At 43.3% G+C, this 25,635-nt stretch overlaps 1 protein-coding gene across 1 annotated transcript in view; it reads right to left on the reverse strand.

Moving 5' to 3' along the window:
* Positions 1 to 954: 954 nt before the first annotated feature.
* The window catches only part of ARL8A (ADP ribosylation factor like GTPase 8A), a 36,331-nt gene continuing 11,650 nt past the window's right edge, over positions 955 to 25,635 (reverse strand). Inside the window, exons 2-7 of the mRNA XM_066624077.1 lie at positions 16,130 to 16,210; positions 14,432 to 14,505; positions 8,170 to 8,263; positions 7,560 to 7,627; positions 3,780 to 3,850; positions 955 to 2,939 (exon numbers count right to left, since the gene is read on the reverse strand). Coding sequence (XP_066480174.1) covers positions 2,890 to 2,939; positions 3,780 to 3,850; positions 7,560 to 7,627; positions 8,170 to 8,263; positions 14,432 to 14,505; positions 16,130 to 16,210 — 438 coding nt within the window. The 3' untranslated portion in view covers positions 955 to 2,889. The remainder of the gene's footprint in view (positions 2,940 to 3,779; positions 3,851 to 7,559; positions 7,628 to 8,169; positions 8,264 to 14,431; positions 14,506 to 16,129; positions 16,211 to 25,635) is intronic.

A 25,635-nucleotide genomic window follows, 5' to 3' on the forward strand; every position in this document is an offset into this window, starting at 1 on the left:
TGGACAGAAGGTCCACCTAATCCAGCAACTCATTTCTATCATGGCAAGCCTGATAATCCTAGAAAGCACACAAGCATGGAGTGAGGGTGACATCTCTCCCCCAACACACATCCCCAGTGTCTCGTATGCAGAAGTATACTGCCTCTGAACTGGGTGGCTCCATATAACTGCCATAGCCAGTAGTCAGTGATAGACCTTATCGTCAATGAATGTGTCTAATCCTTTTAAAATGTTGTCTAAATTAGTGGCCATTCACAAGTTGAATTCCACAAACTTTCATGTTGTATGAAATACAATTGTGCCACAGCATCTACAGGGGTTCCATTCCTGGAACACACACAGACGCAGAAACCTGTGGATCAGAGCACACCAGACCTTCCAATGGGACCAGAGCTGTGCTCTGGCTATATCCAGAGGGTGTTCCAAGGTCTCACAAAGGCACTTCTGGTTGTTGTTGTTTTTTTTTTGGGGGGGGGGGGAATGGGAAGTGTCCAAAGGCCTTAGAAGGCCTTCTGAAGCCTGGGGGGGGGCATGCACGCCCCTCCCCCGGGCCTCAGAACACACTCCAGACATGACCAGAGCATAGCTCCATTTGGAGGTACAGACTGTACCTCAATCAGGGGAATCTGCATTGAGTCAAATCTGTGGATGACAAGGTCCAACCTGTAATATTTGTAGTGTTGTCAACCCCACTGCATCCAATGAATTCATGAGAGCGCTCACTAGCCAGACACACTTGACACAAATGTACCCAATGCCACCCACCCAGGGGCCTACGTGCCCTCTCTTTGAGTGAACAGGACCAACAAACACATACCATGTGTGCCTGCGTGTGCGCTTGTGCATGCATGCAAGCACTTGGAACATTTACAACAAACAGTTCCTGGGGAGAGGAAATAAGACCACAGTGCAAAAACCACCAACACAAAATTGTTAATTTATTGTTATTAGGAGGCAAAAAACATACTGTTACAAGAATCATTTCCCAACAGAGAAGGTCAAAATATGAGCCAAAAAATATATTTAAAAAAGGAATAAATGACACTTTACAATTCATTAAATTAAAAAAGGAAATATCTCCTTGTGCAATTATGTGAAAATGAAAAGAGAAAAAAAAAGATGTAGTTAGAAAGTCCCCCCTGAGGGGAGCAGCTCCGTGCAGGGTAGGGCCAGACCAGGCAAGAACAGGAAGGCCCCTGTAGCCTCACACCTGTCTGTAGCTTAGAGGGACAGGGGAAGACATGGCCACATGTGTCCTGCAGTCAGCTGCCCTGGAAAGGGAGGCAAGAGGGGCTAACACATGAAGCTTTATGGTCCTTCCCATAAGCGCATTTCCCAAACCCTGTTGTAGCTACAGTCAATCCCAGGGTGAATAGACATAGGTACAGGGCAGAAGCCAGTTCTACTGGATTGGATTAACCTCCCTGGCCAGAAATGCTTCCCACCTTCTAGCACAGCCTTTGGCTAGAAGCTTGAGCACCCTATTGCCCAGCAGGGTGTGAAGCACAATTCTGCCTGCTCATGAGAGAGACAGACACATAGAGAGCATTCCTCTATCCCAAGACCAAAACCTAATACCCATATTTGGGAACAGGAGTGTGTACACACTCAGTCTTGGGTTCAATCCCAGAAGACTCCCAAGAAATAGCCGTAGCTCCTAAAGGCTAGGCTGTGGTCTGCAGTAAGACTTCTGTTCAGGACTTCTCTCCCCTCCACTTTGGAATCCACATCAATGAGACCTACCATTTGACCGTGGATGAGGCAAGTACTCTCAGCCAGCTTTTGGCCAAAGGGCTTTGAAGGGACTCTGTGCATATACTACACTCCTGGACACTGCACCAGGTGAACACCTAGGATCTACCGGGTGAAGACCTAGGATCAGGGTCTCAATGATTCCCAGCACTCCAGTTCTTGCTGGCAGCCCTCCAGAGCTCTAGGTCCAGATTTTGCCTTTGCGCGACTGAGAAGCGCTTATCATGCACTGCTTCTTTCTGTTCAGGTGCTGATCTATCCCTAGGGAAAGACCCCAGTCCTAGAAGGAAGGAGAGCATGCAGGCTACAAAGAGCGATCACACTCAGCATACACCACATGTGGGTTAGTGCAGGGCAGTTGAGGGAGAGACTATTCAGGGACTTAAGGAGCAAGCTGAGCAGGATTTGTTCATCTGGAAAGAAAGCTTCACTTTCTGCCGTCCAGAAAACAAGACTGGTTTTTGCTCTCCAGGACTCAGTGGACAGGAGAAGGAGAGAGCACAGACTCTCCCCTACAGTCTCAAACCAGAGAACTCAATGTGAACAATACTGCTCTATGAGCTTTTCCCAAGAGCTCATCCCCCACCCATGCTCCTGAACAGCTTCAGGAGGCACAGACATAAGCAGAACACATTCTATTCCAACACATAGGAAGGGGGGGTGCTTGAGGTGGAAGGAAAGGAAGACACTTGTGGGGAAGGTGCTATCCAGAACTCCTCACCCCAGCAAGGTCCCAAATGCCCTGCAGCTGCTCATGACATTCCCAATACTGCGTTTGGTACTTTCCAACCCATTCATTCACCGCTGCCCCCTCGACAGCTCACAGGCCCAGTTAAGTAACAGCATAATTGCTTAAATTAAAAAATTAAAATATATATACATATATATATATACTGTACACACATCGACGACAACAGAACAGTGCCAAAACCAGAGTAGGGAAAGGAGGGGACAGTTTCTTTACAATAAAAACAGGAGTTCAATTTCAGCAGAAGAGGAGTCTGGGGTCCCCTAAAAATACCCATCTAGGGAGAGGGAGGTGGGCGAGAGGGATGGAAAGAGCAGGAGATGGGGGAAGAGGAGCGCTTGGGCTTTTACAATGGCATCTTCCCGATCCAAGACCTGGCCAAAGGGTTCTCAGCTTCGCCGGGACTTTGAGTGCTGAATAAGCCACTGTAGGGTGATGTCTGTCAAACACAACACACAATTAATGACCACCAAAGAGGAAAGTAAGGTTTGCAGAATTGCTTGCTGCTTAGATTGAGGTCTGAGAAGCATGCAGGTGACTCCCTGCCAGGGCTGAGCCTTCCCCAAGAGGTGACCTAAGTTCACCCTCCATTTCTGCAACACTGTTGCCTTTTCCTTTACATACTGCCCTGAAGAGAGTAACTACTTCCCTCCCTTTTTGCCTCCCACTATTTGATTTGGGGAAGGGCAAGTTCTCAAGGTCATCCAAACTCTTTATAAAAATCAGTCCCACAGCCCAAATGGTTTTGCTCACATCATGGCAGAATACGCAAGGGGGCATAAAGTAGATGTCTAAAACAGTGTTTCCCAAACTGTGGGTCAGGACCCACCGTGGGGTTGTGAGCCAATTTTTGGTGGGTTGTGAAAGTGAACCAGTTTCAGCCCTTTGTCTGGCCTGGAAGTCCTAACTGCACATCTTGCTCTCCAGCAATCTGGGTACCCTGGAATGACTGCAAAGGTTTGGGAGAACAGTCCTTCAACTACACTTCTAGGGAAATGTCTACCAAATATCCACACATCCACATACACTACGTAAGGTCTCGAGAACACAGGACCCCAATTATTATTAATTTATTAATATTACTAACTGAAAATATATTTTTCAATCTCTCTTTTTTGTTTAGTGGGTCACGATAAGATTGTTGTTTTTAAAAAGTGGGTCCCAGTGCTAAAATGTTTGAGAAACACTGGTCTAGAAGCTACTGTACATTCAATCCCGACTTTAACCTGCACACTGTAGCACTTTGGCCCTGAAATGTCCTTATCCCTTCACTACTTACCAATGTTGTCCTTTTCTTTGCAAGAGATTGAATAGCAACAGATCTCTCGGTCCTGGATGGCAGACAGGTTCCTGCGGGAGAAATGATGGCAAAAAAGATCAGATTTCCAGGGGCAAAGGGCTACACACCAAGGCAGCAACATGCAAATAGACATTTTGTAAGCCAAGGAAATGGACTAAACTGGCCTCTTCCCTCCAGCAATTATCCAAACTCAACAGAGACCTAGTCTGAATGGTCTTCTCCCTATGTGTGATGGAGAACTAAGATCACACCTCTATCACACTTCACTTCACTAAGTCCATTTCACTTTTGGATCTTCTGGAATTGTGGGAATGATAGCCCTGTCTGCTTGTATAATTCACTTCAGGATGTAGACTATCTCCTAAGTGGTAAAGCGAGGGGGACAACAGAACTGACCTATTATTGCCTAATAATGAGATGCAAATTCCTAAAACATTAATCCTATGGGGAGGGGAACTGACCTACTATTGCACAATGGTGCCAAACAATGAGATGCAAATTCCTAGAACATTAATCCTATGTTTTATGGAAGAAATTCTACAAAGAGACAACTATCACAGCCTCTGCTCTCTTCCAACAGATGGAGTTTCTTTCTCCCTGTTCTTTCCAAGCTGCCTCCTTTGAATAAAACTTTGCTTTCCATAGTTGCATTCTCATTTTAGGAAGTGATGCACAAAAGAGATACTTGGACTCCTTAACCTTTGTTCACCCACTCAACAGCATAAACAGGAGAGGTAAAAAATAAAGGCCTGCCTCTGGCGCCATCTTGTGGTCCAGCCTGTGTAATACTCAAGGCAATACAAAAACATCTCACCAAGACCAGGTTTTCTTTGCATTTCTAGAATAAAGTTTGCATGAGTATACCTTTAAGCCACATGCAAGATTAAACAACAACACAGGATAAATGGCAGAGACTTGGGGCATGTTAAAGACTGTTTATTTGTGATGCAAGTGTTTGTAGATTAAAGTCAAACTTCAGATACACAAAGTGTATCAGCAGACACACACAAGTGCGTATGTCTACAAATCTGATGCACCCGCAGCAGACACACACAAGTGCAGAGAGAAAACAATGTTTGTGGATTAAAGTCAAACTTCAGATACACAAAGTGTATCAGCAGACACACACACGTGCGTATGTCTACAAACCTGATGCACCCGCAGCAGACACACACAAGTGCAGAGAGAAAACAATGTAAGAGTGGGACTAAAAGATCATGAAGTGCAAGACGTACAGCACATCTGTGACATTTCTATGCAAAACTCACAAGTGACAATGCTGATGGTCAGACATGCTGTGGTGTCATGAGAGTTAAGATTTCTGAAAGTTAATAGTCCCTTTCTATTTGGTATACCTAGACCTCTAAACTTAGGCCAAGAACAGATGGCGGATGCGTCCTTGTTGGTTCTGCTAGCCCTGCCAGCAGCTTTCAACACCACTGACCATGGTTTTACAGTGGCTGTGGCTCTGGTCCTTCCTGGCAGGCAGACTCCTGAAGGTGGTATTGAGGGACTCCTGCTCTTTGCTCTGGCCTTTGCTGTACCACAGGGCTCTATTCTGCCCCCCCCCCCATGTTACTCAATATCTACATGAAACCATTGGGAGTTCAGAAGGTTAGGAGTTGGGGGTCACAAATATGCTTCCTATTCTAGCAAATGCCAGCGAAGATGTAAGCAGGAGATGAAAGTGCAGGGCTCAGCATGGCCAATAACTTCCTTCTCCATGTTCCCCTTTCCTGCTCTGGAGCAGGAGATGAAAAGCATGGGACTTGGCTGCGTTCAACAGAAGCATCCAGGGCACTTCTGACAGCTGTAGCCAAAGTTTACTCAACACCCTTGCCAGAGGATGGCAGCCCACTTGCCACCGGAAGAGTGGTGACCAAAATTGTGGAAGCCTGGGGATGGATATAGAAATACTACATTGTACAAGAATCATACTGACAGTTACACATATCTACAAACTCCTACAGCCCAAAGCACCCCACACAATCCATTGTCTATAGCTAAGTTCTACAACACAGAAGCATTTTTCCAGTTCCTCAGACAAGAATCACACCCAAAGGATTTATATCAGGCATTTTTAAACCCACAACACTCGCTCAATGAAGTGAAGCAATAGATCAACGAAGTCAGGCTGGCATTCAAAAGCAACATGTGCTACTACTAAGCTACAGCCCTTCCCTTATTCTTCCCTCTCAGAGACCTTAGATGACAGCCCTGTCTTTAAAAGCAATCGCTTACTCTAAAGTTACTCACAAGCAACTGCAGACCAGCTCACAGAGACAAAAACCCAAGAACTAGGTCCTGTAGTAAATCCAAATTTTTAAAATGCCAACTCTTTTCCAATATACGTATAGGCAACGCAATGATACGGCCCTATGGCAGCAGCCATACCATCCGCCAACTCTTCCTCCAAATACTATATAGGCCATCAACTGTCAACAACATCCTTGTGCTGCCTACAGAGGACAAACAGGTCTCCACACAAGAACACATTCACAGATCTGACATAAAAAATGTTCATATACAGGAAACTAATGTGATACTATGCTAACCCCTCAGGATACTCTGCTACTGACCTGAAAAGTCAGCATACTTTAATAAAAAGACTTCAAAGGAGAGGCGTACTCTTAATGCAGAATTGCTGAACTAGAGTTTAACAGCAACTTTGATTTTATTCCAATTCAGCTTAATTGGGAATGTGAGTTTCTTGACTGCACTTGCTCCCAGTGTGGAAGGAATTGTCACTCCCGAATTGGCCTTTTCAGCCACAGTAGACGCTGTTCCAGAACCACCATTCAGAGCGCGATACCATAGTCTTTCGAGACTGAAGGTTGCCAACAGAGATATAGATGTCAACATTAGCAAAGCTCAAAAGGTACTACTCTCAATAATGCCAAGTAAAAGGCCTTAGCAAAAGTCCTCTTGCAGCTTTTTAGGATTACTAGCTCAAGTGAACACAGACCAGTTCTACTGGCATAGCTGGGGAGTGCGGAAGGGCACAGGGCCCTGGGTACTATGCCTGAGGAAGTGTCAGGGACACTTCACCTGGCTGCAGGTCTGCAGGTGCGGCTTTGCGAACAGGGGTGCAGGAGAAGGTACTGTGGTGATGAGGAGGCCTCCTTGACACTGCACCCCCCCTTGCAGCCACTCTGCACCCCCCCTTGCAGCCACTCTGAGGGGTTGTGCGCAATTGTTCTGAGTATACCTGGAAGCAATTGGTGGTGATGTCATCAAGTCACAGCAATAACTTCCAGGCCAGGCACTTCAGGGTGGTGGGGTGGTGACATCTTAAGTCGCAGCTCAAGGTGCCAAAGGGGCCAGTTACACCAGTGACCAGCCCAATGGGGACCAAAATGATACTAATGACGGAGAGGGAAACAGCAAAAGATCCTAGCACTGGACAAAAAAGCATGCAGGACTGTAGCCACTTTTGAGCTGTCCCATCTCAGGCTGCTCATAAATGTTGCTGCTATCTAGCCCTATGATCTTTTAACATTAAAGGGAAATCCAGATCTTTTCAAGATCCGTTCCTTGTATATGCCAAGTCCAATTCATCACAGCAATGTGCCTTGACTATAACAAAAAATTATCTGTGCTCATTATTTTTATTTATATAGCATCATTTATGTACATGAAATTTGATGTACAGAGTAAGATAGGTTCATGTCCCAAAGACTCACAATCTAAAACCTGCTGAGATGCAGAAATTCACAAAAGGTGCACACTTACAATTCTGCTGGAACAACAAATACTTACATCTTTTCGATGAGTTCCTTCTCATCCAAGGCACCAGGCAGATCTCGTTTGTTCCCAAGAACTAGGACCTGAAAGAGAGAACGGGACAGCAGTCTCAGTCCAATGTATGGAAGCAGATATCAACCAACTGGGGACCCCATCAACTCTGAACTTCTATTTTTGCAACAGAACAGACACTCTACAAACCCACAATCCATGGCTGTATACATATAACTCCTTGAGCTTCCCAAGTTCCAAAGCTGCAGAAGTTCACAAATCCAAATACTATTTCACTTCAAAATTTCCACCTAGCTATGGACGAGCTGCATGTGTGGCACTGCCTTTTGCATGGCCATTTCAAATCAAACACTGTGTTTATCCACATTACATTCCAAATGCAGTCCCTTCTAGCCAAAACAGTTGGAAAGGGACATCTCAAAGGGACAATTTGGCCAAGTACAGCATAAGGGGGGGGGGGGGAAAGAGTAGAGTTGGGATAAATTTAATCTAAGACCCAGTTTGGAATCTTTGCTACTCAGCAACTACAGCTTGTATGATCCAGCAAACACTTCAGAGTGATCTGCCTGTTCACTCAGCCCCTGCCGTATCTCTTGGTCTTTCCAAAACTTACAGGGATGCCCTGGAGTTGGGGCTTATCAAGAAGGTTGTGAAGTTCATTCTTGGAGGCCTCAATCTTCTCCTGGTCTGCAGCATCTACCATGTACCTGGAATGAAACAAGTGTGTTAGCATTGTACTCAAGACAAGACAGGTACAGCTGCATGAAATAGCCAAGAAAATGCTAGGAGATAGATTTAAACCTGCACAAGTAGCCAGCAAACAAGACAGTCTGCCCTAAGCCTTCATCTGATTCTAATCCACTGAGAAAACACACAGGGACTTTCCCACTACCAATCTTCTCCGTTCTTTCTTGCCCCTTCTAACAACACTGTTCAACAATGAAATTTTTACAAGAATGGAAGTAGTTTTTCTTTATAGATTTTTAGGCGCTGAACACGAAATTAACAGTAAAAATCCTCTATTAGCTACGGTTCCAAATTAAGTTGACCATTTATATTTTTGTATAGATGTCACATATATTTCAATGGGATGATCAAACTGGATGGATCTGGTTCCAACCGCTTCTTCCCTATGATCACATGGTTCACAAGACAAAGACACATGATCCAACTCACCCAGACCAGAATTTAACATTTGCCACCCTGACTTACGAGTCTCACTATTATAACATCCCACTGAAATATATGTGAATCAGAAATGGTTGATTTACTTGGAAATTTGAACTAGGAGAGTATTTTAACTGTGATTTTTGTGTTCAAAGACCAAAAATCTATAAAGAATGGTTAACTTCGTTTTTGTAAAAAAATTTGTTGAACAGTGTAATTTGTGCAATCTTCAGAGGAGCTACAATTCTGAGATCACAAACCCCTTAATCTGGCTACTGGAATGCTACACATTCGTCACATTTGTAGAAATCTGTTCCATTTACATATTGGTGAGGGGTGGTTATTTTTTTTGCTGCTTTTGAACAGACTTGTAAACATTACTAAGACACTTTTTGTCAAAGTCTGAAAAAGGCAACCAGCAGGGCTAAGATTCTGTGTCAGAGACATAGTTTGCATAATTGCAATCTTGCATTTTTCAAGTCGCTAATCAAGTGACCAGATTTCTTGTCCACTACCTGCATTCTTATCCTCTGGATATCTTCTTACACATCTGTGGCATATCTGAGGGCGGGAAAGGGGACAAATGCCCCAGGTGCCAGGCTTGGGGGAGGGGTGGCATGCCACCATCCACCCTCCTCCTTGGCACTGAGTCAGTCGGTGCACCAATCTGAGGGTCTTTCTCCCAGAGGTGTTCTGAGGGCCAGGGAGGCTGTAGAATGCCTTCTAAGGGCATAAAAAGTCACTTCCTGTTTCCTCTATGAAACCAGAAGTGATGTTTTTTGGCCCTCCAAAGGCTTTACAAGGCCTCCAGAAAGGAGACAGGGGATGGGACCAGTGGGGGGGGGCAGCAGCCTGTGGTTGTGGCCTTGGGCAGCACTGGGGCCAGGGCAGCCACTGTTACACATTAATCTTGCAGCACTGAGAACATGTGTTTTGACTTCAAGTGGAAAATTCTTACCCATGTCCCCATTCAGACATTTTCTCTCCTGCTCCCCCTCCCAAAAACCACTGCTTCTAAGATGTTCTTGGATAGTTCAACCAACCTAACTGCTTAATCTCAAGCAAGATGCATCTATGTTAAACTTTTAGACACAATGTGCTGAGCTAATTGACCTAGAAAGCCAGTAGGCATCGACTAAATGACACTGAGTTTAGATTCCCCACATAAAATTATTTCAAGCTATAGTAGGTATTGACTTGGGACTAGAGTATCTGAGGAGCGTTCAATAATGAGGACAGCTACAAGCACACACTTCTCAACTGGAAAAAGATAAGCAGCACTAGGATTTGAAACTGAGTCCAATCTGTACTGCCTTCAAATAAGATTTTGAGTGGTCACCAAGGTCAGTACAATCAAGAACAACAAGTATCTGGTGCAGTGTAAAAGAAGCCCAGATGTCTCAGGAAGTGAAAGGCTCCTCTTCCTGTACATTCTACACACCTGGCAGGTATTTTCCTGCTGCTGCTGAAACATGGTCATCCAGATATCAAATGGTGTGTATGCTACTCTGGCTGGATTAAAGCTCGTGGGAGATGTCTCTCTCGGTTCCACTCTCTGCCAGATAACAGAAAGAGAAGGACACCATATCTTTCTGTTATAAAGGAGCCAAATTAGTGCATTTCTTTATCATCACCTGGTTCCTCCCAGTAGCCTAAAGCAGAAGAGTGAGCATAACAAATGTCTGGATGCCAACCTGGGGATTCACTGATTCTTCCTCTTAGCAGGAGACAATGGCAAGTGCATTGTTTTTTAATTAGATCTCATTTATAAATGAGATCTCATTTATTTTTTTATAAGGACATACCCTGTAACCTAGAAAGTGGCTAGAGAGAAGGCTGTTTCCCACCCCCACCCCCCTCACTTATAATACTGGCACCTGAGGTCATCCAATGAAACTGACTAGCAACAGATTCAGGGTAGACAATGGAAAATACTTCTTTGAATTCACTGCCATACAATGCAGTGCTGGCTACTAGCTTAGATATTTTTTTAAAGGGAGGATCAGACAATTTGTGGAGAAGAGGTCCATCAACAGCTATCAGTTACTTGGAACCTTGAGATTCAGATGCAGTGAACTCAATTCAGACACGAAAGCCACTGAACTACTTGCAGAGGTGCAGTACATAAGAACAGCCCCAATGGATCAGGCCATAGGCCCATCTAGTCCAGCTTCCTGTACCTCACAGCGGCCCACCAGTAGCAGCAAATAGCTGTTGTCTTCATGCCTGGCTCTAGGCTTCCCAGAGGCATCCTACTAGTTGCTGGGGGAAAGAGGATACTGTATTTCTATGGACCTTTGGTCTGATCCAGCAAGGTTTTTTTTCTTTTCTTCAACTGTCTGGTAATAAGGCTCCCCAGCTATGTATTTGTAAAATCTAGATAGTCTAGATTGAAAAGATGCTTGTGAAGATTATAATATCTACCTGATTCCCAAGACAACTAAAGCATATTTTCCCCCCTGACTATTCTCATTATCTACACTTCCTAACCAAGATTCCCTCTTTCCAGAACACAGAGAACCAATTTATTACTAGAGCTATACGTACTATCACTTCTATAATTAAGAGAAGATGTTCTCCATTAGACCCCCCAAATTCTCTGCCAACAAAACAAACCAATGGCTTATATGAGAGAGAGAGAGAGAGAGAGAGAGAGAGAGAGAGAGAGAGAGAGAGAATGAGAATTGCAGTCTTTGCATTTATCTGTTGGGGAAACAGCACAGAATTTTTTGAGAGAGAGAGGAGTTGCCCTCTAACCACTGGTAATTCTACTAAACCTCCTCTGAGCAATCCTGGAACGCACCAGAGCTAGAAACTTTAAGAACAGGGGAAAAAAGGTCAAAGTTGGGTCTCAGAATGTTTAATTCTATGCCCAGTTCCAAACATTGTTATTTTAATGTGTGAGACAGAAGAATCCACATCACCATATGTGTAACAAGACTCATATGCAAACTGATTTAGGGCACAATCCTAACACCTTATGTCAGTGCTTTCCAGTGGCATAGTGGTACCAATGCTTTCCAGTGGCATAGTGGTACCAATGGGACAAGTGCTGCATCCTGCAGTTGGGTGTCACTCACAGAGGCTTCCTCAAAGTAAGAGAATGTTTGTTCCCTTACCTCGGAGCTTCATTGCCCTTATGTCAGTGCTGGAAAGCACTGACATAAGGGGTTAGGACTGTGCACTTAGCCAGTTACAAATATAATCTAATACAGACCTAAATTTTCCTCATCTCCTTCCATGATTCTCAGAAAGTATTTACAATCTTCCTTGCAACGGAGAAAGATGTTCCAGTGGGAAGATAGGTAAGAAAGACTTCTACCAGTAAAAATAGCATCAACTACCAAGTTGGAATGTTACAGGATGCAGGACAGGCAGCAGAGATGTGCATAGCAGTGAAGGCACCCATCTCAATCGTTCTATCCATACATAAGTACACAAAACTATATAAGCCTGTCTGAGTGTGACAGTAGCTATGCCCCTCCCCCACAATGAAACCTTGATAAGAAGACCAAGAATTGTACACACCACTCTGCCAGTTACAACAAATCTCTTGCATGCAGAAGGTCCTGGATTCAATTCCTGGCATTTCCAGGTGGGCTGGGAAGGACCCTGTCAAAAGGCTCCAAGGAACCACTGCTAGTGGGAATAGACAATGCTGACTATACAAGCAACTCTTTATGTGAAAGTGCCTTGCTGCAGGCACAGTGCTTTACTTGTGATCTAGGAGAACAGTACAGATAAGAGTGGCTGCCCACTGAACATGCTGCAACCCACATGTTATGGGCACTCACAAGCAGCTCAAAGGCAGGGGACTTCGTGAGTGCTTTAGCAACCAGTGGGGATTTGCTGCATCACTGTAAGGAATCTGACTAGCTGAGGAATAAAGCCATACCTACAATACAGATATGGCATCCCTTGTTGTAATTTGATCCAGGCACTAAGGGATATATTTTGTTAACTGGGTAAGAGGTACTTTTTCAAGTGGATGCTCCTCTTTTTAGCAAGGGGAGAGTTACTGGCCCACCTCACCCCAGCAGTGTCTTTTCTAGTGGCTGTCTGCTGGTGTTCTTTTGCATCTTTTTAGATTGTGAGCCCTTTTCAGATGGAGCCATTAGATATTTGATTTTTTTTCTATAAACTGCTTTGTAAACCTTTTGCTGAAAAGCGGTATATAAACTCTGTTGTTGATGTTGTAGCTATTCATAATAATAATATGGGTAGCTAACTCAGAATGGACAATAAATGATTCAGCAAACATTTGTTCCTGGTCTGTGATGCAAGAAAGCAATGTATTGACAAAAGACTGGGGAGATTTTTCAGAGACAGATTCATAGGCAAAATTAATTGGATAATGAAAGAAAGCATGAGAGCAAACCACAGGCAGAGTGACACTTTCAACATTAGCTATATCCTCAACAGCCACTTTCGTATTCAAGAATGAGTGGTGGAATGAACTGAGACACAGAAGTCTTCTAACTGCAAGATAGCGGGTGTTGAAATGGGGAGGGCTCATATGCTGTATATATACAAAAACCCAAGAATAAATCCCAAACATTTCCAGTTAAAACTTTTCAAATAGCACAACTGAGAAAGAAGCTTGGGAAAGAAAAGTAAAACCTTGAAGAGGTGAGGTCAGATCAAGTAGACAATGAAGGCTAGAAGATGAGCTGTCAAATGCAGTAGAGGGTGGCTGAATGTGTTTTGTCTGGTTCCGAGTGGTTATTTGCATTACTCAGTCCTACTATGTTATTCTAGATATAAGAATGCTCTGTAAGTTTTTGCAATATAATAATAATAATAATAATAATAATAATAATAATAATAATAATAATACAGGTATTTCTATACCGCCTTTCTTGGTCCTCAGATTTCTCCTTAGACTTTATTCAAGGCGGTTTACATAGGCAGGCAGTTTAAATGCCCATAGGGATTTTTACAATTTGAAAGAAGGTTCTATCTTTCAAGAAACCACAACATTCAGATGTTTCTTTCTGATCTGGTCGCAAGTTTTCAAAGTTTTTTATTCTCTAAATCAATTTTAGGAGCTACTATAAATTCAGTATCATTAAAATCTCCTCGGATCTCATATACTGTGTTGATAAGTAAGGCCTGATCTGATCGACATACTACAGGTTTTTATTCTCCAAATCAATTTCTTAAAAATCACTTTTATTCTGTTAATTGTATTGATACAAACGGAAATACTTCGTATAAAAGGGGCATAATGGGCTGGGGTTCACTCAGATGAATCTTTGCTCTAAAAACTTGCATCCACACATTGTACTAATCACATAATAAAATGCAGCTATCATTTGATAATCTGTGTCAAAACGATAGAATCAATTACAAAAAACACACAAATTGTGGTCTCACAGCATCTCAGACAGCATCCATTTTGTATATGCTCAAGAGAGAAGGTTCTGTAAGCCAGACAGTGAGAAGCCTACAAACTGAACAGAAGAGTCAAAACAGGGAAGCAATTATAAAATCTTATTGTTATAGATCTGAATCTCCTTTCATTATGTTTTCATTAGAGAAAATTGTTGAATATCAGAGATGGAGCTCAGTCTACGCAGCAAGCTCTCTTGGTTGCAAGCAACATGATCCATTTTGGACGAAGCATCAACAGCCCACATTTTCTATAGTTGAAGACTACCAATATGGCATTTGCTAACAGGTTGAGACACGAGATAGGAATTACTTACACTATGGCACTGACTCCGCGGCAGTACCGCTCCCACATGCTACGAAAACGAGGCTGGCCTCCGATGTCCCAGAGCTGTGGAGAGATGAGAATGAGAACTAAGAAAATTCATGTTCTCCCTCAATTTGTGCACTCTCATCCCAGTGCCTGCTTTACACTTTGCCATGTCTTCATTTCCTGTGTGCTCTTTTCGTAGTCTTCCCACAACCCACACCATTCTGCAGCTAAGGAAGCCACCTGAAGAACTACCAAAAGATCCTAGAGAACTAACAGATCTCTGCAGTAGCAGAGTAGCACAACTCCCACTTGAGGAAAACTTTCCCACAATTATAAACCTGTAACATGCTGGTATATTTAAATTATTCTTAATTAAAATCTACTTAAAATCAAAAATCAAAAGTAATACAACTAATGACAAAAGTTTTAGTTTTCCCAGTCAATGCACATGAATGGGGGGGGGGGATAAATGACCTATTGGCATAGAGATCCTGGATTAACCAGACACATTCAGTAAATGCACTTTGAAAAAGATTCCCACGAACACAGTAATCTATTCCCTAGCACAGTGGTTCTCACATGTTTAGCACTGGGACCCACTTTTTAGAATGAGAATCTGTCAGCCTAGCAATCCTAGCCTGCAATCCTACACACACTTACCCAGGAGTAAGTCCTATGGTAGCATCAAGTCTAATATATTAAAAATAAAATACTGAAATGAATGGGGACCCACCTGAAAATAGCTCACAACCCACTTAGTGGGTCCCAACCCACAGTTTGAAAAACATTGCCCTAGCAGAAAACAAATGTTAAATCTCCAGGTAATATGCAAATGTGCTAGGGTACCTACTTATGGTAGAGAAAAATCATTCAGAAATTCCCCAAAACAACCTAACTAGAAAACTTTGAGATTATGCTCCCAAATAGCCTTTATTTCTGTCCTAACAACCATCACCATATTTATATATCGCTTTTCAACCAAAAAGTTCACAAAGCAGTTTACACAATCCACTTTTCAATGTAAAATCCCCAAAGCTGTTTACAGCACTACACAGAATACAAACATAAACACATTGGATTGCATCCTACTGCAACCTACACAGCTCTGTTGTCAGAAGCTCCTCCAAAGGGGTGCTGTACTCTCCCAAGGTTTCTGTATGTGAATGCAATGTGAGTGCAATGCTTCTTCTACAAACAAAAGAAGCTTCCACAGAGCTGTGTGTCACTGAAGGTTAAGATACAAACCATAACACAAAACCAACCAAAATAAGAGATCATGCCTATAATTCCAGCCAGCAGCAATCAATTATGGTGCTCTAATTATGGAGAAAAAGTAAAGGAACCTATCATGAAATCCACAAGCTGCCCCCCCATGACTAGTCAAAATATGTTTCCTCAGCAGCCTTCTAAAAGCAGAAGCTAGTAGGAGGTGAGGCCCACTGTTACTTCAGCACTGAATCAATTCTCTCACACACAAATCCTATTAAATCAACCCCAAAAGACCCTTGGAAGAGGCCACATTAGCGTGGCTCCTAAAAGCCAGGATGGTATGGCACCTGGAACAAATAGATTTTTTTTTTTACTCTGCTATCGTGAATAGAACCACATCAGACTGATTGAATTTCCTTTAATCGCTAAAGCTTGGCTCCTGTGACACCTCCCACATCTAACACTCACTTACCAGAGACACTTTTCATCTTACCTTTATAGTAACATTTCCCTTGGTGATCTTCCTCATATTGAAGCCCACCGTTGGGATCATATCTTCATTGAACTGCCCCGACTAGAACAAACAAACACCCAATCAGTCAATCAAACAAAAGGCATGACAACTTGTCTTTTATTTGTTTGTTTAAAGAATTTATACCCCACTTACGCCCACACTCAAGGTAGCTTACAAGATAAAAACACCAGTACAAATAATAATTTTAAAACATAAAAACAATTAAAACAAGAAAACAGAACAGATTCCAATGGATCACATAAAATTGCATATCATTAAAAGCATCAATCCATGATGTCAGCAGTTGAATGCCTTTCTAAATAGAAAGGTCTTGAGGCCCCGCTGAAAGATCTCCAAAGAGGGAGCTATTCTTAATTCCAAGGGGGAGGAAGTTCCACAAATGAGGCACCACCACTGAGAAAGCCCTATTTCTTGTTGCCATTCTCTTCACCTCTGCCAATGGCAGCACAGTTAAAAGGACCCCCTCTGATGACCTGAGAGAATGGGTAGAAATATATGGAAGGAGGCAGTCCCTCAAATACCCTGGTCCCAAGCAGGGTAATATGTGGTATTATGTACTACAACAACAGTCAAACCCTTCTGGAAACAGGAAAGCTGTATTGATATAAGAGCACTGGCAAGTCTTAATTTCTAGCTTGATCAAGGAGACAAGGATTAGAGTCTTTGCACAGCAAGTATTATAGAACCTTGTAAAACAGATCAGGCTGCATCTATACCACGAAAGAAAAAGTGAGCCTGGGAGTGGGAGAAAGTAAATTAGGCCAAGTTCCTGAAATACTGCCTTCTAGGTTAGCAGCGGAGCAACTATGGCAGTGGGTTTACATACTGCACTACAGTTCACTGGCAGTAATTCGTAATACTTACTCACCTGACACATAGATTGCTTAGGTAACAACACTTTTTGGCCAGACACATTTAATTAATCTGGATTATGGCAATGGGGTTTTCTCTAGTGGATCATGATGTTTTTACAGGTGTTTAGTGGTACTGCATGTCGCCATGGTTACCATAGTCATAAGGCAGGGTAGAAATGTATTAAGCAAATAAAGAGGATGCTACTGCCACTACCAGAGGGTGTTTTTGATGCATTCCTAGCTAAACAGGTTTCTTGCCCATGAATGCTCAGAAGATAAATGGGACAGATAACTTTTTCCCTTAGGAGATTCCCACACTGAGAGCAAGAAACAAGGTGTGTAGAATGCAAAGTCACTTTGGTCCCTGTTGGATGCAAGGCTGGGCAACCTGAAGCAGCCCATTTGTTCAAACTTAAGAGCCAAGGAGTGCTGAAACCCAACATTTTTATCTTGTGTGTCACACTTTTCTTCTGGCTCACTGCAGATGGATGGTGGGATAAATATATAAGAGGTTATAAAAAATCTTGTATAAAAATAGCATATTAAAAATTTATATAAAAAGCCATATTAAAAAACCACTTGTCCAGGACAAGCAGCCAGACAGATCCACCACTCAACTTGCACCATGAGTTACACGAGGAAATTTGGTCTTATCAACAAATGCCCTTCTCTGTGGTTCCAGGGTGGCTACCAGTCTGTGCATGTGGGAAGCTCTTCTTGGAAGCAGGCAGCGTCACATGATCTCAACAATTCCAAGAAGAAGGGCTCCCCCTGTTTCCACAGACAGGACTGAGCATCTAGAGCCCTTTTGAACAGCAACCAGAACAGGTTGTAAGCCAGGAAATCTAAAACCTATGTGCAATCTATCCAACTAAGGAAGGCCCATGGGACTCTCATTGCCTATGCCCCTGGCCAAGGCACTGGGATCTCCCAAACCTAACCACATCCATTGAAAAATTTGCCAGGAAGGATGATGATCTTCTTGTCCCAGAGAACTATGGAGACTCTAATGAGCAGAAGCCTCAAACCCCTTTCTTAAAATATCTTTGAGGCATTTATTGCATACACTGTGCAGAAGATGAGATAAGGCTGCAACTGAAGTCCACCAGAGGTATTTTTAATTTAGCCAATGGCAAGGTATGGAGCTGACAGGCCAGTTTAGAGGTTGCCATACTCCTGCAGGATGAAGCCCATCTCCTTTTTTTGGAGCCAGCATGTTTTCACCTCTTTCTCCACCCAGTTCCCTTTACTGTGCATGTGCATAGTTCTCTGCACTTTTCTCCAGGCACAAAGGGCCTACACACACTGAGGGAGTTGTAAATACACCTTCCAGCTCTCATGTGACTACTGAACAATTCTCTGTGACTTGATAAGTCAAAAAGAAGCCATTGTTTGGTGGCAGAGCACATGCTTTGCAGGCAGAAAGCTCTCTGTCTAAATCCTGAGAGCTGCTGCTACTCCAAGCAGATAATACTGCTTGGACTGCATGGACCATATTATCTTACTCCATATGAGCAGCTTCATGGGGGTAAAGAAAGGTATATTTTGTCTCCCTGTCCAATTTCTTAATCTACAGAGCAGTGTTTCTCAAACTGTGGGTCGGGACCCACTAGGTGGGTTTGTGAGCCAATTTCAGGTGGGTCCCCATTCATTTCAATATTTTATTTTTAATATAGTAGACATGATGCTGCCATGGTATGTGACTGCATTTGGGGAACGTTACAGATCTGTACTTTGAACAAGTGACTATGTATATGCTTTTAACAATGATAGTCAATGGGACTTACTCCTGGGTAAGTGTGGGTAGGATTACAGCCTAGGATTGTTAAAAATTTCCCTGCTTGATGTCATCACTTCTGGTGGGTCCTGACAGATTCTCATTCAAAAAAGTGGGTCCTGGTGTGAAAAGTGTGAGAAGCACTGCTATCGAGCAAAACAAGAGAAACGATTTCAGTTTCAAGTTCCTGTTCACTGAGTGCCTGAGCCTGTATTTTCTTAATCTTGTTCACCAGAAAAAGGCTCTCTGGAAAAAAAAAGAGTTGTGTAGACAAAAAGTAACCCCGGAAAGGCAGTACTTGCATTACAGGAGTGTCCAGCACTGGCCTTCTGAGACCCCTCTGCACTCTAGGTGCAACTCCTGGGTTTGCCATCTCCAGGCCCATTGCCATGAGAGATGCCTTTAAGAGGCCAGTTTGAGGCTCTGAATAACCCTGCCTCTCTAGAGGCTTCTAATGTAGTTCCCTGGGTTGCCAGGGCAACAGAAGTAGAAGGACCAAAGACTGAGCATGGAGGGGATGGAGCCACGCATGCTCACAAAGCCCAGGAGGGCTTAAAACCCCAGCTATTGCCAGTGACAGACAGAGAGAGCAGGATGCAAAAGCTGAGGGCTCTGGAGAGACCTGAGAGAAGCCTGTGGCTCAAAGAGGCAGTCCTACAGAGGAGGAATCAGTTGCTTCTCAAACCTCCTTTTTTACACCAGGGTGGGTAAACTTTCAAATTTAGGGAACCTGGACCTTTAACAATTTTGTAGGAGAGAAAATTTCAGCAGATAGTTTGTCATCTATGACATGACAGGCTGCACCTGCTGAAATTTCCTCTTCTCTACAATTGTTAAAGGTCCAGGTTCCCTAAATTTGAAAGTTTACCCACACCTGTGTTACACTATAGTACCAGGGAAGGTCCTGGACTGGTAGAGTCCCAGGGAGTAGAGGCAACCCACCTGGGCATCCCTGTACCCATCCAGAATAAAGGCAGGAGATCTCTCAGAAGACATATCTGTCCAGATGTCCTGTTGTGCGGCCTCGGGACGTCGGGCAGATGATGCGACTGCCCAGAGAGTCCCTGTTTTCCAAAAGAGGAGGACGTTACGTGGTGCCCAAGCAGAATGCTTGGATGTGGTGCAGACTGGGACCACATTCCAGGCACACAGTGGGAGCAAGTTTGAGCACTGCTGGCCAAAGGTATGGACAGTAAGCTTGCAATCAGTGGGACAGGGAAGGATGGCCAAATAAAACACAGGAACTGCAATCATGGGTCTCTGGCACAGACATAACTTCAGACAGTGGGTGTTGGTCATTCTGGATGCAGAACAAGCAGAAAAATGAAAAGTAAAATCTGCGCTGTGCAAAGTCAATACGGTTGGATAGGTCCTGCATAGTATATACTGCAATATTTAGTTTCTTGATGTCAGAAGATCTTAGAAATTAATATGTCTGTCAGCAGTGTTCATCCCACTGCTGTTTTCTTTCAGTGATTTACAATCTTAAAATCACTAACATTCTAAAACTCCTCTTGCTTTTTAATCTGGACTGTAAAGTTTTATGAGCCTGCAAGTCTCCATCTACTCAGTTTAAATCTAACTGTCAGCAATGAATTTATGCAACACTGATTAGAAGAACTGAGTGCTTTTAGCCATTGGCTCTTCCGAGATATGACACATCAGCAAACTTCTAGGGTTCTCAGACTCTCCAGAAAGATTTGGTTTCTCTCCCCAGCTTTCCATGTTAAAAAGCATACTGTGTTAGTTATCAAAGAGTGAACAAACTGCTCAGAGGTACCATACTTCTCTAGGTCCACTAGCACAATCTGTACCTGAAATTTAACATACCATGCTACTCTACGCTTTGATTCTCTTCTCAGAGATAAGAATGTACTCCAGTATTGACCTGAAATATTCTGCTTTTCTGACTTACAGCTCTTCCAAAATAATAGTATGTCAATATTTCCCAACTGGGAACAGCTTTGGAGCTAAATTAAACACACTCTAACCCTCTTCACACATGTGTGAAGCCAATGTGTGAGAGACTCGTCCAGACAAACCTCTTAGATCCACCTCCAATGATAACTTGTGCATTAGTCTCATTAGTGTATTCAATCTCCTTTTAAAATGTTCTTAGTTCCAATTTTCTCCAACTGAGCACAAAATTTAACTTTTCTCCAAGCGGCAAGAGCCACATAAAACATCTGTTTTCATGCCATGAACTTCAAAAGCATCCACTGCCAAGAACTAGGGACAGCCAGATTGATACAGGACAAAACAGTCACACCTGGTCACAGATGGACTGGTATGTGGAAGTGGTGCCCAACTTTTCCACACCACCCCTTTTTAAAATGAATGCAGATTATTGGTGGAAACAGCTGGGGCTGTTGGAGGCTGCTGGCAGAGTAAAATTTGTCCCTGCTTCTCTTCCACAGTAACTAAGCCTCTGGTTCAGCACAAAGTGCAAGACTTTGATGTGGGCCAAAGGGCTCTTGGCCCTAGGAATTCAGACAGAGAACGACTAACACTGGCAGCGGACTGCATTGAGACCAGTATCAGAGAGTTTCAGTCCCTCTACCCTGTGTGTTGTCATCTTTTGCATAGAGACAGCAGGGAGAAAGCAGGTTAGCAACAACAGATTAGTGGCAGCAAGAGATGTCTGCGCTGCCAGTGGAAAGATCCACCTCAATGAGCATGTGGACATGCCCTAAGTGTACAACACTGGATAATCTTCCAGTACTGAGAGCAAAAGGAATAAAAAAGAAGAGACTACTGCAGCTGATCACATTTGCAAGAACTATAATGCGCATACAGAAGTCAACATGTTACTTATGAGAAAAGTATCTGTTTAGAGCTTATCATCTTGTTAGGTATAAAAGAATTCACTATAACCAAGTCAGCCCAACAAGTCCTTTTCCAGTAACAGGTTTGACTGCACTAGACTGCCAGCTTTCCAAATTCTCAAAGTTTTGCTACTCATGAACCTGCCTAGACATTTAACTGTATGCTCTGTGTACTACAAAACCCAAAGGAAATATCCAGATACACAGCATCTTTATGAATGATCAGTCTATTAATTATGAGAACAAAGAGTAATTTACACATGGCATTAATAACTGCTGCATGCATAAATTCCATCATGCATGCAAAATGTATTTCCAAACACATGAGACAACAGTTTGTGTTGGCCCCAAGATCTCTTCACTAAGACTAAACTGCCCTGGGATCCAATTTGTGCCAGAACGATTGTCAATACCATAAACCGAGAGCATGCAAGTACTTGGCAGAGCACCTTCTACAGCAGCAGTACCGAAACTATGCATCGCGATGCCCTGGGTTGTCACAAGGCACTCGCTGGGGAGTTGCAGGCTGCCCACTGCCCCAGCAGAGATTGCATCATACCAAATACTGGTTGGAAGCTCAGTGCAGCGGGAAGAGCTCCAGTGCACAAAAAGCGCACACTGGGAAAAGTCCTCCTGTTTGCCCTGGCCCTCTTACCACTTTTTGTGGAAGTGTTTTGGACCTCTGAACGTAGAAGTAACTGGTGATGATGTCATAGCCAGTTTGTTCATAGAACCTCGCACTGGAAATTCAGTGCACAGGAGCATCGTGGGTTGCAACAGTTAGGGAACTACTGCTCTAAAGTAAGCAACCACAACAAACCCTAACACTCTTGTGAAGCAGTCCTTCCAGGGCCGTTGGCATGGCTCCCTGAACCTCTTTCTAGAAATTATGCACTGGGCCTTGTACATGCAAAGCACGCAATCTTATCACTGAGCTATAGTCCTTCCCTCATCATCATCCTGCTGCTTCAGCAGGGTAGCCCTGAAGTCTCAGACTCTCCTCACATAAACCAAAGCACCCCAGGGAGCCTCACAACTGCCACCATTAAGTCTGTCCTTTTTGTACAGTAATCAGGTTTTCACAAAAAACTACCCATTATCACAAGACTATTTTCCTACATGAAATAAATTTTACACTTATTTGTGCCATGAAGTTTGCAAAATTTTACTAGGAAGCAAAATGATTTAACCTAAGCAATCCCCCTCTCCTTTAGGCATGTTGCATTCATACAAGTTCAACAGACAGAGCTAATCTCCTGTCTGCAGTAACTGTTGTGCAAACACACCCCTTGAGATTACACAGAGGTAACTGTATCTTGTTTATTCAAAGACATCAGCTATGATGTCAACCTCAAAGTGTTGGGTTACAGAGATTTAGGACCCCTCATTCCAAGAACACTAATTACTGCAAAGAAGCCACAACACCGATTCCAAGTAAAATAAGAATGCAAAGCTGTGTGCTGGTTTCAACTGCATTTGATTCTAATGAACCTGCCAACAAGAAACTCCAGCTATGCTCTGACTCCAAGAACATGTCTCTATTGAGGGAGCCTTCCCACTGTCAAGGTAACATGACTGAACATATCCATTAGAGCAGTGTTTCTCAAACAGTGGGGTGGGACCCACTAGGTGGGTGACAAGTCAATATCAGGTGGGCCCCCATTCGTTTCAATATTTTATTTTTAATATATTAGACTTGATGCTACCATGGTATGTGACTGCATTTGGGGAAATGTTACAGATCTATACTTTGAACAGGCTACTATGAAGATGCTTTTAACAATGATAGTAAATGGGACTTGCTCCTGGGTAAGTGTGGGTAGGATTGCAAAAAATTTTCCTTCTTGATATGTATGACATCACTTCCTGTGGTTTCCAACAGATTCTCATTCTAAAAAGTGGGTCCTGGTACTAAAAGTTTGAAAATCACTGCATTAGAGTATATCACATAAGAGCATTTTACCCTACATTAGACCGTAGAGCAGAAGAGGGCAAAGTAAGGCCAGAGGCTGGATCTGGCATGCAAAAGCCCCCAACCGCTCCCTAGTCATGGCCAATGATCACACCCTCAGACCCGTCTCCCACATGCAGACATGCACCAACACTCAAATGTCCACACAAATGTCACAACCTTGCTACCAGATGCAGAATCAGGGTGTGCATACACAGAAGAGGCAGTGGCACTTGTTGATCAACTGACCAGGCCTGACAGAACATGAACAAGCATGCAGCACAGGTCTAAAAGAACTGGCTCTGAATAAGACAGAGAGCAACAAAGGAATACTTCCTGTTCTCCTCCCTAGAACTTCAATAATTCAAGCTCTCTCACAATCCAGTTTTGCAAGGTTCCCAGGAAATAACGCAAGGAAATAAGACAAGAAAATACCAACACCACTTTGATACCCATCTTACTTTCAACACAGGTGGAAACAGCAGCAAAATGACAGCACAATCCTAGGTGGTTTATGCTACTACTATACTATTCCTCTGGGGGCTGGGGATAAGAATAGGCCCTCAGTTTGGCTGTACTTGTCCTAAGAGGCGACTAAACAGCCACTGGGTAAGTGAGACTCATTAGCCTGGGAAAGCAGCTCACCTGAAAGAAGGAAAACTCTGATCCCAAACCTCCACTGCCTTGTGGCTACATCCAGTTATGGAAAAGGCTTCAGGAGTCAACCTTGAGGCAAAATCCGGAGCCGGAGTCCCTGAGGCAATTCATGGCTGAACACAGTCACGTTCTGGCAACTCCTGCGACGCCGCTGGAAACAACCATACTGGTCTCTGCCTTTCCATTGGACCATTTCAGCGACGTGGAGAGGGGAGATTTGCTGCATGGGAAACAGTCTATCCTCCATATCTACTTTACCCAGGCTTCGCGCACTGGAGAGGACATTCTGGTCCAGAACCACCATTCAGAGCGCGATACCATAGTCTTCTGAGACTGAAGGATGCCAACAACAATGATATACTACTATACTATGATATACTTATGATAACTACTAGAGAGAAGGGCAAAGGCAATAAGAGCCCATGAATAAGTGAGGAATGCCAGAGTGGTAGCTCATATCAGGTAGGGGTGTGGGAGAGTATAGAGAATGATTCAATTTCCTTCCTACTCATAAGATTGGATTCAGTCTTGGACAAAATGAAAGATCAAAATCCAAATGCAGATGATCCAGACCATCACAACACATTAAGTGGTTTCTGTCTGAACCTTATAGTAAACCAACAGAATTCAGGGCACACACATCTGAGCCACATGTTGTGCCAATGAAAGGTCACTGAATTGAGCTGTGCTCCAATTCAACCCAGTTAGATAGAATCAAGATAGATACCCATCATTAAAAAAAGATGCAGGAACAAATTACCTCTTCCCTTAGAACCAAGATGCTACAATTGCAATTATTGGGGGGGGGGGGGAGGAAGACAGGTGAGAAAACTACTAACTTCCTCATCCACAAGAAGCAGCTCTACTGACATGTTATTCAGCTCACTTTTGGCTGGCCAGCCAGCCAGGTTTGGAGTCTCCAGGGGAAAGTGCAGTCTAGACTGCAGAGTGCAGGTTTATTGCTGAAAACTGAAGCAGTGCAGCATGAAAACGTGACTGTCACCATACTGTTGTATCTATTGCCTACTGAGGGACAGGTTACACCCATGGGTCAAGAATTGTTCCCCATAAAATCCATTCCATGCATTTCTGGACTTTGCCTCTACAAAGGAAAATAGTTTTGCTTTCTGAAGAGATAAAAATTGCATCCTGCCACACCAATACTAAAGCATTTACAATGACAGCTTGCATGAGTTGAACAAGTAACAGGAATCCCAACTGTTACCTGCATTTACAACAGGTCAAGGCCATGCTTGCTTCAAATTCTTTTTTGAAAGCAACTATGCTTTATATTGCATCCCGTTTGTCTCACCACTGCTCCCTATACAACTATATACAACTCCCTATACAACTGCTCCCTATACAACTTCCTGATACACACAAACCCCTCTCATGCCCCT

The sequence above is a fragment of the Tiliqua scincoides genome, chromosome 4 (assembly GCF_035046505.1).
Source record: "Tiliqua scincoides isolate rTilSci1 chromosome 4, rTilSci1.hap2, whole genome shotgun sequence".
NCBI classification, from domain to species: domain Eukaryota; kingdom Metazoa; phylum Chordata; class Lepidosauria; order Squamata; family Scincidae; genus Tiliqua; species Tiliqua scincoides.